General features: G+C 39.5%; 1 protein-coding gene across 1 annotated transcript in view; it reads left to right on the plus strand.

The window, feature by feature from the left end:
- Positions 1-4539: 4539 nt before the first annotated feature.
- Positions 4540-16330, plus strand: part of LOC130219927 (voltage-dependent calcium channel gamma-5 subunit) — a 22995-nt gene continuing 11204 nt past the window's right edge. Inside the window, exons 1-3 of the mRNA XM_056452438.1 lie at positions 4540-4635; positions 10382-10620; positions 15549-15635. Coding sequence (XP_056308413.1) covers positions 10425-10620; positions 15549-15635 — 283 coding nt within the window. The 5' untranslated portion in view covers positions 4540-4635; positions 10382-10424. The remainder of the gene's footprint in view (positions 4636-10381; positions 10621-15548; positions 15636-16330) is intronic.

Below are 16330 nucleotides of genomic sequence, written 5' to 3' on the forward strand. Positions count from 1 at the left end.
TAAATGTTAATTAACACTCTAAACATTATAAAGAGTTATAAAGCAAACACTGACCATCAAAATAGAAAATTTAAACATAAACATAAATGAAATATCTTTTTCTAAGCCTTGTTCATTTTAAGAACTATTGTATAACAGAAATTAAGTCAAGCAGATTAGTAAGGAGTCAAGCTGCTGATGCTGTTTGTGGCATTTTTTAATGATCCTCTGCTGAGATTTTGAGAGATTTTTGAGAGATTTATTCATCTTTAATGCTAAAGCAAACACTGGCCACCAAAATTGTAAGTTTAACATAAATGAAACATCCTTTTGCCTTGTTCATTTTAAGAACTATTGTATAACAGAAATTAAGTGAAGCAGATTAGTAAGGAGTCAAGCTGCTGATGCTGTTTGTGGCATTTTTAATGATCCTCTGCTGAGATTTTGAGAGATTTTTGAGAGATTTATTCATCTTTAATGCTTTACACTGACCACCAGAATTGTAAGTTTAACATAAATGAAACATCCATTTGCCTTGTTCATTTTAAGAACCATTGTATGACAGAAATTAAATTAAGTCAAGCAGATTAGTAATAAGTCAAGCTGCTGATGCTGTTTGTGGCAATGTTTAATAATCCTCTACTGAGATTTTGAGCAATTTTTGAGAGATTTATTATATCTTTATAGTCTGTAAGTCTATAAAAAGTTTTAAAGCAAACACTGATCACCAAAAATGGTAAGTTTAAACATAAACATAAATAAAACATCCTTTTATAAGCCTTTTTCATTTTAAGAACTATTGTATAGTATGTCAAGCTGCTGAAGCTGTTTATTGAGTTTTTTTAATGATCCTCTGCTGAGATTTTGAGAGATTTTTGAGAGATTTATTCATCTTTAATGCTTTACACTGACCACCAAAATTGTAAGTTTAACATAAATGAAACATCCTTTTGCCTTGTTCATTTTAAGAACTATTGTATGACAGAAATTAAATTAAGTCAAGCAGATTAGTAATAAGTCAAGCTGCTGATGCTGTTTGTGGCGTTGTTTAATAATCCTCTACTGAGATTTTGAGCGATTTTTGAGAGATTTATTATATCTTTATAGTCTATAACACTATAAAGAGTTTTAAAGCAAACACTGATCACCAAAAATGGTAAGTTTAAACATAAACATAAATAAAACATCCTTTTATAAGCCTTTTTCATTTTAAGAACTATTGTATAGTATGTCAAGCTGCTGAAGCTGTTTGTTGAGTTTTTTTAATGATCCTCTGCTGAGATTTTGAGAGATTTTTGAGAGATTTATTTAATCTTAAAAGCCACCTTTCCACTGTACATGATATTCAGACACAATTGTTGGAAAACACTCCCTTGTGGCAGTCACACAGAATTTTCAGTTTTTCTGGGTCAGAAGATGATTTTAGCGGTGTCCAAAACAAAGGAGTGCAAAAGCAAGAGCGTTTATTCTCTATGCATTTACCATCGTTTAATGAATGAATGAATACTAGAAATGTAAAATTTTGGAGGGAATGTGGAGACAACATTAAAAAATATATATTTTTTTAATACACATTTATGAATAGAAATGTTTTTTTAATATAGTATAAAATATAATATAATAAATTAATATTATATTTTTAAAAAAACAACAACCCTACTGTTTATCATCTCGTGCACAAGGACCTGCTTGGACAACACTAGAATACATCACACACAGTCAGCCAGTCGCAGGAGTTCAAAAATTTGAACAGATTCGCAGGTCAAATCAGATTCAAATTTTCAGCATATGGAGATAAACAAAACTCCACGCAGCTCCCGGACAACTCTCCATTGGAAATGAATGACTTCCGGTCTGACGCTTGTCGTTTGTCATGTGCAGTGGATAGGTGGCTTAAGGCTTTACTTTAAGGCTTTGACTGCTTCAAATGTAGTTTTAATGTTTCTTCTCAGTGATTCTGTTTGTTAGAATCTGTTTTCATCATAAAGGCTCAATCAACACTTCATTAGGCACTTAATTGTATCTTTAAACTCTAACACTGATTTAGTGTTACGTTAACACTATAGAATAGGACCAAACATGCTCTGAGAAGTGTTAATTTAACACTAGACTCAATTTTGCTCTGTAGAATTAGTTGTTCCTACTATAGAAGTTAATGGTCACCATTAAAGCATCTTTAAAACACCTTCTATTTAGAAAAAGAAACTCAATCAGATAGATAAAGGGGCAATAAATAATTACAGGACTTTCAGTTTTGGGTGAACTATCCCTTTAAATATTCTCCAGGCAAGTTCCTCAGTGTTGGCTATAGTTTTGTGCCAAGCATTCGGGTAAAATACTGTTGTTTTCAGGTCCACAAATGCTAACAGAGAAATCCAAATGCTAATTCTTTCAGTATCTTTAATATTCAGTATTGCATTTTTAAAACAACATTTTCAGTAGATCTTTTTTGGGGGTTTTACCAGACCTGATGTTTTGATGTGCAAGTCCATGAGTAAGGATGGAAAGTTCATTTACCAGGTGTTTATTTCTTCAATCCATGAAGTAAATGTCGTTTTTGAGTAGAAATAGAGCCGGTCCTCTGACAAAGTGATTGAGGAAGTATTGAAGTGGCAGGTTAACACAAGTGTCTCACATTGAGAGTATCTGGGAATGTAAAGTCCTCGTGTTTGATTGTGGTTTTCCGGCACTCCAACACTCCCTTGACTTATTCAGTAACTTAAATAAACATCCCACCCATTTCTTATTATAGATTCCTTCAGGAGTATATTTATTATTAATAATATTATTCAGTTAAGGATTCCAGGATAGTGTTTTAGTTGAATAAGTTGATTCACTCATTTTTTCTTTGTTTTTTCTTTATGAAATTTTGTCCCTCTGTTCTTTGTGAAGGAAAATATGTATAAATAAATGTATGACAAAACTGATACGGTCCATGTTTTGTTTCTCAATAAGAGAGCTGAAGACAAATTTGTTAGCTGTGACTTTTTTATTCTTTTCAAATATTTCTCAGGTTATGTTATGATAGAAAGGAAATATTTCACAATCTTTTTTTTTCTTTTCTGGAGAAAATCTTGTTTATTGTAGTTTAACAGGAATAAAAAAGACATTTAATAGTAATTATAATAATAATACAATAATAATAATAATAATAATAATAATAATAATAATATTAATAATAATGGTGATGATGATGATGATAATGATGATGATGATGATAAAAACTTCTAGGTCAATATATTTTCTGGTTAATTAAGAACATTACACCAAAGCAAACTAAGCCTTGATTCATAGTACAGAGTTAGGTCAGGATTCTGGTTCCTTGTGTCTTTAAAATGACCTTATATAGATATAGATAGATAGACAGATAGATAGATAGATAGATAGATAGATAGATAGATAGATAGATAGATAGATAGATAGATAGATAGATAGATAGATAGATAGATAGATAGATAGATAGATAGATAGATAGATAGATAGATAGATAGATAGATAGATAGATAGATAGATACTACAGACAACCGACAGACAGACAGACAGACAGATAGATAGATAGATAGATAGATAGATAGATAGATAGATAGATAGATAGATAGATAGATAGATAGATAGATAGATAGATAGATAGATAGATAGATAGATAGATAGATAGATAGATAGATACTACAGACAACCGACAGACAGACAGACAGACAGATACTATAGACAACCGACAGACAGACAACCGACAGACAGACAGACACTATAGACAGCAAACACAGACAGACAGACAGACAGACAGACAGACAGACAGACAGACAGACAGATACTATAGACAACCGACAGACAGACAGACAGACAGACAGACACAGACAGACAGACAGACACAGATAGATAGATAGATAGATAGATAGATAGATAGATAGATAGATAGATAGATAGATAGATAGATAGATAGATAGATAGATAGATAGATAGATAGATAGATAGATAGATAGATAGATAGATAGATAGATAGATAGATAGATAGATAGATAGATAGATAGATAGATAGATAGATAGATAGATAGATAGATAGATAGATAGGTGGATGGACCTGCCTCACATGATTCGATGAGATCATTTCTCATTGTAAGCCTTTTTAAATGATTCATTTGTAGAACTGGATCAGAACTGTGATTTGACTACAGATACAGTGGTGGTGGCGCAGAATAGTTTTTGATGTGCTAAAAACAACCAGCTGAAACTTGGGCTAAATATAGAAAGCAGACTTGAGCAGACCATCACAGGCCAAACAAACATGCTGTTCTCATGCTGTATTGTCATTTATAGTATGTCTGTATTTAATTAGCAAAGCTCCTCACAATCAAAAATAAATAAATGTAGCAAACTTGCATTTATCTTGTAATTAAACCGTCATATTTGACCAAACTTTCCCTCCAGAGATTAAGATCGCTGAATCAATTTTGATTGACGTCTCGAGGGCGAATCCCTGAACTGTGAGTCATTTAATTTGAACGAACTGTTTGACTCTAAAGATTCATAATATCCAGCGACGCGAGTCCGCTGAGCCACAGGCACGCGCGCGCTCGTGTTCATTCTCGTGTTCAGACTGAACTGCATCACTCCACAGCTGGATTACACTCACATCACTCCATCAATAAGAGCAATCAGGTAATTCATCTTCTTTTCTGAGCTGACGAAGACATATTCAGCTGCTGTCGTCGTTCATGTGTGTCAACAATGATGCATGCGTCTTCATGTACTGATGTTTCGAAGTGAAATTCCAAAATGACATGTGTGATAAAATGTTACAACGTATTAATCTGTGCTTTAAATATTAATTAGTGGTTGATATTGTGTATTAAAGTGTTGAATGTGATTATTAAACGCTTAATTGGCTGCAGGTTGTGTTCGTAATAATGAGAGGAGCGCAGCACATAGTGTTTAATAATCACGTCATTATGCCTCTGAGTAAACAAACAAGCGTACAGTATATTGAATTTAACAAGAGAAGGATATTAGATTTTAAAGATGAAATCTTTGTCTGGGCGCCTAGTAAGCTGCCTAACAAGTGCGTATTTTAGTGTGAAGCTGATTTGAATTCTCCTTCAGTCCGCTCATGATGCCCAAAGTGCTGCGCGCGCCCTTGCGGAGGTGCGCAATTATGAGCGTACATTATTAAGCCATCATACAGTGGTTATGGCTGCTGATTGATGTTATTCACCAGTCTAAGATATTGTGAAGTTATTTTTTTCTTTTGTATCACTTTATTTTGATGGTCCATTTGAGTATCTGCTAAATATCTCTTCAACAGACATTTAACTGGCTATAAGAAACTTTGCAAGTACATGTCAATTTACACTAACCCTAACCCTAACCCCAACAGTCTACTTATAATGTAATGAGAATTAGTTGGCTTGTAGATGCAATGTAACTTAAATTCAACAAATGGACCATCAAAATAAAGTGTGATCTTTTGTTTAACGTTGCTGAATTGGCCTACTATTTGATACGGTTTAAAATAATCCTTGAGTAATTATTTTCTCTTTATCATAAAATGTGGCTTCTGACCACAAAACCAATCATAATATTCATTAAAATTGATGTACATCATCTGAAATCTAAATATATAAGCTTTCCACTGATGTGGGGTTTGTAAGGAGGACTATATTTTGCTAAGACACAACTATATGAAACTATGAGGATTACAAAAAAACATAGAGACAAAATCTCCTTTTAAAATTCTTAACAATGCACTTTATGAATTTATATATATATACTAAGTAGTTTTAAAAATGTGTACTTTTACTCTCCCTTAAGTACATTTTTAGTGCAGTATCAGTACTTTTTCTCCACTACTTTCCTTCAACCTGCAGTCACTACTTTATTTTTTCCTTTCTATGGGGATCAGAAAAATCAGTCCTGTAATTCCTGTCCAATCAAATCGCACAGAACGTAATTTGCACCATAATGAACTACCTTAAGACATGTGCGATTTCATAAATGCAGCAAACTGTTTGGAAGTAATCAAAGTGTCTAAGAAGATGTTCAAAATCTTTACACGCATTGACCCAGAGACTGTTTAGATCAGTGGTCACCAAACTTGTTCCTGGAGGGCCGGTGTCCTGCAGATTTTAGCTCCAACCCTAATCAAGCACACCTGAACAAGCTAATCAAGGTGTTACTAGGTACACTTGAAACATTCAGGCAGGTGTGTTGAGGCAAGTTGGAGCTAAACCCTGCAGGGACACCGGCCCTCCAGGACCAAGATTGGTCACCCCTGGTTTAGATGCATGTCACTGATGAGAAGGTGTCAGATGTTTACTGTTTGATGACGGAAATGGCCTTAAACACCAGCAGGCACAAGACGTCAACATGACATCAGATTGGCGTTGTACCTCAGCGTCATCGGCACGTTGCATTTTGTTTGGATATGAAAATCAGGTTGACGTCAGAACTCAACGTCAAGCCAATGTCCATGTCCAATATTCAACCTAAAACCAACCAAATATCAACATCTAATGATGTTACAGCTTGACGTTTTGTGGATGTTACCACTATGACGTCGATCAGACGTCGCATTTTGGTTGCCATAACTGATGAATAAATGTCCAACATGTATTGCTTTTATTAAACTATTACAGCTTACATCACTTTTACATCACTTACATCATTTTTAAACTGTATAATATAGCGTGTTTTTAAATGTAAGTGCTTATATTTACATATTTACAGCAAGCCTTTGTTGTAGTACAGATACCGGCGGTCAAGTGAGAAGTGCGGGGGGCGTGATTGATTTTACATCAAGCGTTTGGTTGGAAGCTCGATTCCACGGCTCCTCCTCTGGCTCTATCATACAGTCCTTCTGCGCATGCCCAGGCAGTCATGCAATGTGAAAGCCTCTGTCGCCGATCCGTCTTGCAGTGTAAACAAAGCAGCAACAAAACGCTAGCCCAGACAGTCATGCAGTGTGAAAACATCTGTGACACGACTACTTTGAATATCATGCAGTCTGAACTTGGCATAAGAGGCATTATAAAAGTTGAGTTTTAGGATGCACAAATAAATACCGTAGACTACATTCGTCCTGTTTTGAATATGCTGCTATATTGTCAACACAATCTCACGGCAATTCGTAACTTTTTGATTTGGTGGCTAATTCGTATGAATTCGTATGATCTAATTCGTACAATTTAGTACGATTTGCTCATCCGCCAATGACGGTTGGGTGTAGGGGTGGGGTTAGGTGCCACGCCTCCTTTTTAAAATCGTACAATTTCGTACGACTGAACTCGTACGAATTTGTACGAATTAGCCACTAAACTGTCAAAACATAAAATACTTACGTTTTCTCGTGAGATCAGGCTGATATTGCACATAGGCGTTTATAACTCCACCCTCGTCTGAAAATCTCATTTGAATTTAAAGCAACAGTCACCTAAATGGCACAATTTGGATCAAACCCTAAAAGGCGCAGTTTCAAAGAGTTATAAAACATCTGTGTGGCACTTTGAGCTGAAACTTTACATACACACTCCGGGATACATCAGGGATTTATTTTACATGCTGTAAAAAAGGGCATAATAGATCCGCTTTAAGTTGGAATTCATTACAATATGCGTAATGGGAGTACATTAAAAGCGACTTTAATTAAAATAAGCAACAGTAATCCCTCAATTAACTTTTTCCGCATAAAAAGTCATCTAATTACGGTAATGCTTGACTTAGTACTGCATTACACTCAACACTGATCATCTCTTAGTCAGCCATCAGCTGTGCTCGATGACACGTACAGATGTGAAGATGCCCTGTGTGTTGCACAGCCTTCTGTTTCGGATGAATGTGCTTCTTGTCAGTCTGTATTGGTGGTAATCAGGCTGCCTCTGTGCACCTCCGGAAGCTGTTTCTGTGAGGATGCGGCTTCTCGTGTCTTTTTTCAGTGTCCTTCATGACTCATTGTGTGTCAGATTTTCAAGAGATGGAAACTGACGCCCTTCTGCTTGACATTCATCTGACTGGCATTTGTTTCTCAGATTGCTGGTGTGCTTGAGCGCCCCCTGCTGAAGGCTGTATGTGTTTCTCAGATGGACCCTTTTCACATTTCTGGGTTACTCAATAGCGGAAGTCATCATAGTTGGGTAAACTTATAGTGCAGTCAATGGGAGAGTACAACAAATCCTTTTTTAAGATCCTATTTGCTAAAATAATCAAATAAAAACTGTGACTGTGTTATCAAAACTTTCAGAAAAAGGAAATAAAATTGTGTAAGACTGAAAGCGGCAAACAGAAGAGAGAACAATGTTAAATTTACTGTCCTGCTCAAGTGGGTCTCACCTTTTGAGTGAAGGTCCCGGCCGTTAGATCGCCCCCTGGGGGCTGGCTGCAGTACAAGTCATAAAGCCCGCCTCCTCCGTGTTAATAAACGAGACTTGAGCCCAAATAAAAAAAGAAAATTACACTTGCAATAAAATTTCCGGAAAGATAGTTCTGGTCAATTAAGACACTGGTTATCACGCTGATATAGGTGCAGGTGTGTTTGAGCGCCCCCTGTTGAAGGCTTTGTGTGTGTTTCTCAGATTGCTGGTGTGTTTGAGCGCCCCCTGCTGAAGGCTTTGTGTGTGTTTCTCAGATTGCATGTGTGTTTGAGCGCCCCCTGCTGAAGGCTTTGTGTGTGTTTCTCAGATTGCTGGTGTGTTTGAGCGCCCCCTGCTAAAGGCTTTGTGTGTGTTTCTCAGATTGCTGGTGTGTTTGAGCGCCCCCTGCTAAAGGCTTTGTGTGTGTTTCTCAGATTGCAGGTGTGTTTGAGCGCCCCCTGCTAAAGGCTTTGTGTGTGTTTCTCAGATTGCTGGTGTGTTTGAGCGCCCCCTGCTGAAGGCTTTGTATGTGTTTCTTAGATTGCAGGTGTGTTTGAGTGCCCCCTGCTGAAGCCTTTGTGTGTGTTTCTCAGATTGCTGGTGTGTTTGAGCGCCCCCTGTTGAGGGCTTTGTGTGTGTTTCTCAGGTTGCTGGTGTGTTTGAGCGCCCCCTGCTGAAGGCTTTGTGTGTTTCTCGGATTGCAGGTGTGTTTGAGCGCCCCCTGCTGAAGGCGTTGTGTGTGTTTCTCAGATTGCAGGTGTGTTTAAGCGCCCACTGCTAAAGGCTTTGTGTGTGTTTCTCAGATTGCTGGTGTGTTTGAGCGCCCCCTGCTGAAGGCTTTGTGTGTGTTTCTCAGATTGCAGGTGTGTTTGAGCGCCCCCTGCTGAAGGCTTTGTGGGTTTCTCAGATTGCTGGTGTGTTTGAGTGCCCCCTGTTGAAGGTTTTGTGTGTGTTTCTCAGATTGCAGGTGTGTTTGAGTGCCCCCTGCTGAAGGCTTTGTGTGTGTTTCTCAGATTGCAGGTGTGTTTGAGCGCCCCCTGCTGAAGGCTTTGTGTGTGTTTCTCAGATTGCTGGTGTGTTTGAGCACCCCCTGCTGAAGGCTTTGTGTGTGTTTCTCAGATTGCTGGTGTGTTTGAGCACCCCCTGCTGAAGGCTGTGTGTGTGTTTCTCAGATTGCAGGTGTGTTTGAGCACCCCCTGTTGACGGCTTTATGTGTGTTTCTCAGATTGCAGGTGTGTTTGAGCGCCCCCTGCTGAAGGCTGTGTGTGTGTTTCTCAGATTGCAGGTGTGTTTGAGCGCCCCCTGCTGAAGACTTTGTGTGTGTTTCTCAGATTGCAGGTGTGTTTGAGCGCCCCCTGCTGAAGGCTTTGTGTGTGTTTCTCAGATTGCAGGTGTGTTTGAGCGCCCCCTGCTGAAGGCTTTGTGTGTGTTTCTCGGATTGCTGGTGTGTTTGAGCGCGCCCTGCTGAAGACTTTGTGTGTGTTTCTCAGATTGCTGGTGTGTTTGAGCGCCCCCTGTTGAAGGTTTGGTGTGTGTTTCTCAGATTGCTGGTGTGTTTGAGCGCCCCCTGCTGAAGGCTTTGTGTGTGTTTCTTAGATTGCAGGTATGTTTGAGCGCCCCCTGCTGAAGGTTTTGTGTGTTTCTCAGCTTGCAGGTGTGTTTAAGTGCCTCCTGCTGAAGGTTTTGTGTGTGTTTCTCAGATTGCAGGTGTGTTTGAGCGCCCCCTGCTGAAGGCTTTGTGTGTTTCTCAGATTGCAGGTGTGTTTGAGCGCCCCCTGCTGAAGGCTTTGTGTGTGTTTCTCAGATTGCTGGTATGTTTGAGCGCCCCCTGCTGAAGGTTTTGTGTGTTTCTCAGCTTGCAGGTGTGTTTAAGTGCCTCCTGCTGAAGGTTTTGTGTGTGTTTCTCAGATTGCAGGTGTGTTTGAGCGCCCCCTGCTGAAGGCTTTGTGTGTTTCTCAGATTGCAGGTGTGTTTGAGCACCCCCTGCTGAAGGCTGTGTGTGTGTTTCTCAGATTGCTGGCCTGTTTAAGCGCCCCCTGCTGAAGGCTTTGTGTGTTTTTTAGATTGCTGGTGGGTTTGAGCGCCCCCTGCTGAAGGTTGCGTGGCATGAGCGCATGCGGGAGGAAGGCCCTGACACTGCTCAGCAGTGTGTTTGCGGTGTGCAGTCTGGGGCTGCTGGGTATCGCCGTCAGCACTGACTACTGGCTCTACCTGGAGGAGGGAGTCATCCTGCCGCTCAACCAGAGCACTGACATACGCATGTCCATCCACTCGGGCCTCTGGAGAGTCTGCTTTCTGGCAGGTAAGCTCATGACTGATTACACATATGCAAGACCTTCTGTTTCCCAGGTAATGATGATTAACAGGTATTCATTCAAGGCAAGATTCCCAAACTTTTCAGCCTGTGATGGCCAAAATAGCAATTCCATTTACTCCCAACCCCCATTAACCTCAGTTATATACATTGCACACAACAGTACACACACACACACACACACACACACCAATAGGCCTATATAAACAGCATATTTACAACACAAAAGCTGCAACAATATAATTTTTATAGTCATTATTCGTTTGTTTAATTCAATAATAACCTCAACTAATGGAACTGGTGGGCACAGTGTTTAAAGCACAAGTCTATCCTTGGTTTAATTTTGGAGACCGCCACTTGGCGATCATCCTCTGTTTATTCTTGGCCTTTATGTTTTAATGTACATGAGTGGCGTAAATGTGTGCCATAAAATCAATCTGTTGCAACTGACTGTATTGCTGTGTCGTTAATCTAACGTAAAACAACCCAACAGTCGCAATCCAATAAAAAAAACAATCTAAAGGCTGATGGGTTTGGGTAAAACATGGTAATTCAAATAGTTCTATAAAAAATGTATTAGATTTTTGGAAAGGTGGCATGGTGGCTTAGTGGTTAGCACTGTCGCCTCACAGCAAGAAGGTCACCAGTTCTAGTCCCGGCTATCATTTCTGTTTGAATGTTCTCTTCATGTTGGCATGGGTTTCCTCCGGGTGCTCCGGTTTTCACCACAGTCCAAGGACATGTGCTAAAATTGATTTGGATGGACTAATTTCGCCATAGTGTATGAGTGTGTGTGTGAATGTGAGAGTGTATGGGCGTTTCTCAGTACTGGGTTGCGGCTGGAAGGGCATCCACTGCGTAAAACATATGCCGAAATAGTTGGTTTAGTCCGTTATGGTGACCCCTGATAAATAAGGGACTAAGCCGAAGGAAAATCAATAAATTAATGATTTTTTTAAATCACCAAGTGACCCCCCCCCCCCTTCCTCATTGTCCCACGACACCCCAGGGAGTCCTGACCCCCACTTTGGGAACCACTGATTTAAAGTATAGTTCTTCCAAAAATTAACATTCTTTCATCATTTACTCAACCTCCACTTGTTTCAATACTATTTGATTTTCTTTCTTCTCTTGAACATATAAAAAATATATATCTTATATAAAAGAAGGTTGCAAACCGAAAGCCAGGGCTTAATTTGTGCCATAACACACCGGAACACACCTAATTTTACTGATCCCCCTCCTCAACCACCTGCCTCCGCCGTCAGCTGTTCACTTTCTCCAGCGACTCCCTAACCCTCTTCACTTTAGTCTGCGACAAATCCACCCGCTCTTCACTTTCGTCCGCGACACCCCTCCGCCATCCAACGCCCCACCATCTCAACAACCACCCCGCCCTCTTCACTTTCGTCCGCGCCAAACAGAACACCCCCCCCCCCCCCCCCCCGATCTGTTCCGAGACCTCGCAATTCACAAATGAAGCACTGCCGTAAGCCATTCTAGCTATGTTTCTATCCACCTATTTTGATAGCCATTTTGGTTTATCATATAAAGATGCACGTAATTTTTGAAAACTGAGCAAGATAAACTTATTTTTATACTATATTTTTATTGTTACTAAAACTATATTTTTATTTAATAATAAAAATGTGCATAAACTATGATGGAAACATGTTTACCGAATAAATCCCTGCATGTGCAATAAAAAAGTCATGTGATTTTGTTATAAGAGTTCATGCAATGATAAAAATAGGTGCGAACCCAACTCGATTCATTTGTTGAACTCTGAGTCGACTATTTCCTTAAAGCAGGGGTCACCAATCACGGTCCTGGAGGGCCGGTGTCCCTGCAGGGTTTACCTCCAACTTGCCTCAACACACCTGCTTGATTATTTCAAGAATACCTCGTAAGACCTTGATTAGCTTGTTCAGGTGTGTTTGATTAGGGTTGGAGCTAAAATCTGCAGGACACCGGCCCTCCAGGAACAAGTTTGGTGACCCCTGCCTTAAAGAATCAATAGTTTTAAACACGGTGCACTTTCAGATTTAAACCTCAGCTGGATGATTTATTCACTTAGGGCTGTGTTACACACTTCATAGAAGGTCATTTTCAAAAACCCATAATAGGGGCTCTTTAAGATGTATGCATTTTGTTCAACCACTTTACTTAAACTGAGTAAAAAGTCTTGCTGTTTTAGATTCAGTTTGGGTCAGTTACCCTCTGTCAGCATATTGTCTGTTTCTTCTGTAAAGAGCCACTGATTGAATTCATTCTGATAGACTTCTCACATTCAAACAGGCCGTATAGATTTTATGCCTTTATTTTTGGCCGTTCTGGACTGATTACAGAGGTTGCAGATCCCCCTCGATGTCTCCATGGCGACTGTTGCCAGGAAGCATGGTTCTGTGGAAGCTTTTAATGATGGGATGTCTTCTCTGTTATTGTTTTGTTGTCGTTTAGATGACATGTTGAGCTGAAACTCGTCTGAATTGGCAAACAGCGGCCTGCTGGGGCACAAACACACACATTAGGCTCCGCGAAGGCATGCGTGTGAAGATGTGGGCGAGCGATTGGACTGAGTTTGATCCAAACCCACGCTGTTTATAGCTGGTGAAATTGAGCGTGACCGTGAACAGATGCGAGCACTCATTCAAGTTCGACGGGTATGTGCGGAAACTTTCACGAGTCCAGAAGTCTCACTTTATTTCGGTGCTTTAATGTGAGAGATAGACGAGACTGTGAGATCATGATCCTGCAGGTCTCATGATGAAAGTGTCAGTGACTTAATAATGCATTCACTCTACATCCTGCTGTCAGAAAGACAAATCACAGATGAAGGGTCTTAAAGAGACAGTTTACCCCTAAATCTTCTCTTTTCTGCAACATATGAGCAAGACACTCAGTGTATCTTCTTTTATGTTCTACGGAGGAAAGGACATCTAAAGACAGAACCCTTACTTTGATTTTTCATCAGGTTCCTGGTACAGTACATTAAAAAATACTATAGTTACTATAGAGTTTGAACCATACCAAAGAGCATAGAATCACCAAGAGGCGACACTCTAGTGCTATTTGTGAAACAGCCACTAAATGGCGCGGCAGCCATTTTGGAATGAAAGTTCCAATAGAACAACAGCATATTATAAATCTGTAAAATAACTATTAAAAGTGCTGATGATTGTGATCGTAAGGGTTCGATTGTCGTCTTTTAGGTTGTATCTCAGCTTTAATGTGCTTTTTAAATAAATAAATAAATAAAAAAGCAGCAGCTTGCCATCGCGAAAGCAATAAGATCCAAAGGATAGCCGATCACTTTCACTCCAAAATGGCGGAATCCGGGGCTGTTGCTGGGTGCTGCTGTTGCAATGGAACCAGGGGTGTAGCAACCGGGGGGGACGGGGGATACACGTCCCCCTAACTTTTCGGAAACAGGTTACTCTGTCCCCCGACTGGCCCACACGTTTTATTTGACCTAGCGGCCGGAAGTGTTCTCTGATTTGTTACTTGATTTGAGTGAACGATCACTCAGCCAATCACAGCGCGAATCTCTTGAGCGTCTGCCACGAGCTTCATTGATTCATTTTGCAGTCAAAGACAGGGATGACGCGGAAGGGAGCAACAGCTACAGCTGGGTAAATCACGGTAAATCACTAACGTTACAGAATCCTACTTTTGTTCCGTTTCGAAGTGAGAACCGTAAAGTCCCTGGTGCTGGTGTCTTGTCTGGTGCTGAGCCAGAGAAAGACAGCGGGGTTAAGTTGGTTTTGTTTTCGGTATTCCTGACACATTCCTGATACAGACGGCATTAACTAAAAAAACCTCTAACCCTAAAAAGATCTAAACTGTATTCCCTACAAAAAGACAAAGCTGGTTATGTTTCATAGCTGTCTTTCTTTTTTCGCTCGATATTACGAGCACTGCTTGAGCAGTCGCAATATGCGTTTAGCCAGAGAGAGCTCGCGCTGAGCTAAGTAAGGGACCGTCGGAAAAGTGCTTCTTTTTTCGTTTTTTTTTTCCGAAAACAAGACCAACTTAACTCTGCTCGTGTTATATTATCACAATTTTGCAGCCTTTTTACGGCCTATAGCTTAATTTATGATTTAGACATGTAAATACACACAAGTACTAGTAAAACAAGAACTTTAGCATTTGTAAAACACACAAGGAAGTCTAACAATCCATTCAAATATAATTTGCCGATGTGTTTTAATCATATCAGATACACATACTGAAAGTAACTGTAAAGTTGAATCTACTTCTCTCTAAGTTCACCAACCACTTACTTGCATGTATTTGGGGAGTAATTGGTGAATTTACGTGTTGAATCCTGCGTGTTCTGCTTTTATGAATGACGCATCGGCCGCAAGTACACATGGCGATGTCCAGCTCACGTTATATGTGTAGTATCAACTTGCAATTTTGCAATTGCATTGTAGTATTTAAAAATATTTTCACACAGAGTTATGCTTAATTTAAATGTGTGTGGTTCTGTTTATTTATTGCTATTATTAATATTTTGTAATTATTTTAGAATTTTGGTTGAAAGATTATTAAATAAACTTTATTGCTAATAAAGCATTAATCATTTTTTGGTGACCATACAGCTGTCCCCCCCACTTTTAAAATGGCTGTTACGCCCCTGAATGAAACATTCTATTGAGTGTCGCCTCTTGGTCATACTAAGCTCTTTGACCATACTATAGTAAAGTACTTGAATTCATCTGTTGTGGTAATTCTGTAGTTGCTATGGTAACAGCTATAGGAGTATAAACAAATTAACCAATACTGTTTTCTGATACCAAAGAGCTTAGAACCTGAGCAGACACAGACCCGCTTTAGGGCTGGCTGTAAAAAGATGGCTTAAGACAGCAGAATGTGAGCACTTTAACATTTTGTGTGTGCTGCTTTGTTCCCAGGTGAGGAGAGAGGCCGCTGCTTTACCATCGAGTATGTGATGCCCATGAGTGTTCAGCTGACCAGTGAATCGACTGTCAGTGTCCTCAGTAAGTCATCACTCCTTTGAACTATTGTATGTAACGCACTCATATATGTAAAACAGCCTTTATTTCTACAGCAGTGAGTCTTACTACAGGATTTTTAATGGTTAAATTTAATAATAAATTTACATTTAAAACACCCTCTTCTGGTGTTAAGAGGGTAAAGCTGCGGTCACACTAGAGTTTGAGCTTGCGGAATTCTGTCATACGGCTCTGCGAAAAGGGGCGGGGTTAAACAAGATGATTAGACATAAAAAAGCGAGCGATTGGTCCATATTTACATTTCTGTCCAGAGAGGTCATGTTTTCATCCTCGATTGGTCTCACGCAGTCCAGTGATGCGATTTCGCAGATCAGAGTTCACCAAGCTTGAACTTTGCATCGCAGCGACCTGCGGAACTTGACACATGACCTTGCGTTTCCGGTCTGACGCATTCGCGTGCGTATGAATGGAAGTCTATGGGGAGAAAAGTGCAGTGTGATCGCAGCTTAATATATAGACAGGTGTATACCTTTTCAAATCATGTCCAGTCAACTGAATTGACCACAGGTGAATTTTTCAGGTTTTTATTTTTAATAAATTTGCAACAATTACGAAAAATCGTATTTTTTCACATTGTCATAATGGGGTATTGCGTGCAGAATTTTGAGGAAATAAATAAATTTAATCTATTTTGGAATAAGGTTGTAACATAATCAAAT

The sequence above is a fragment of the Danio aesculapii genome, chromosome 3 (assembly GCF_903798145.1).
Source record: "Danio aesculapii chromosome 3, fDanAes4.1, whole genome shotgun sequence".
NCBI classification, from domain to species: domain Eukaryota; kingdom Metazoa; phylum Chordata; class Actinopteri; order Cypriniformes; family Danionidae; genus Danio; species Danio aesculapii.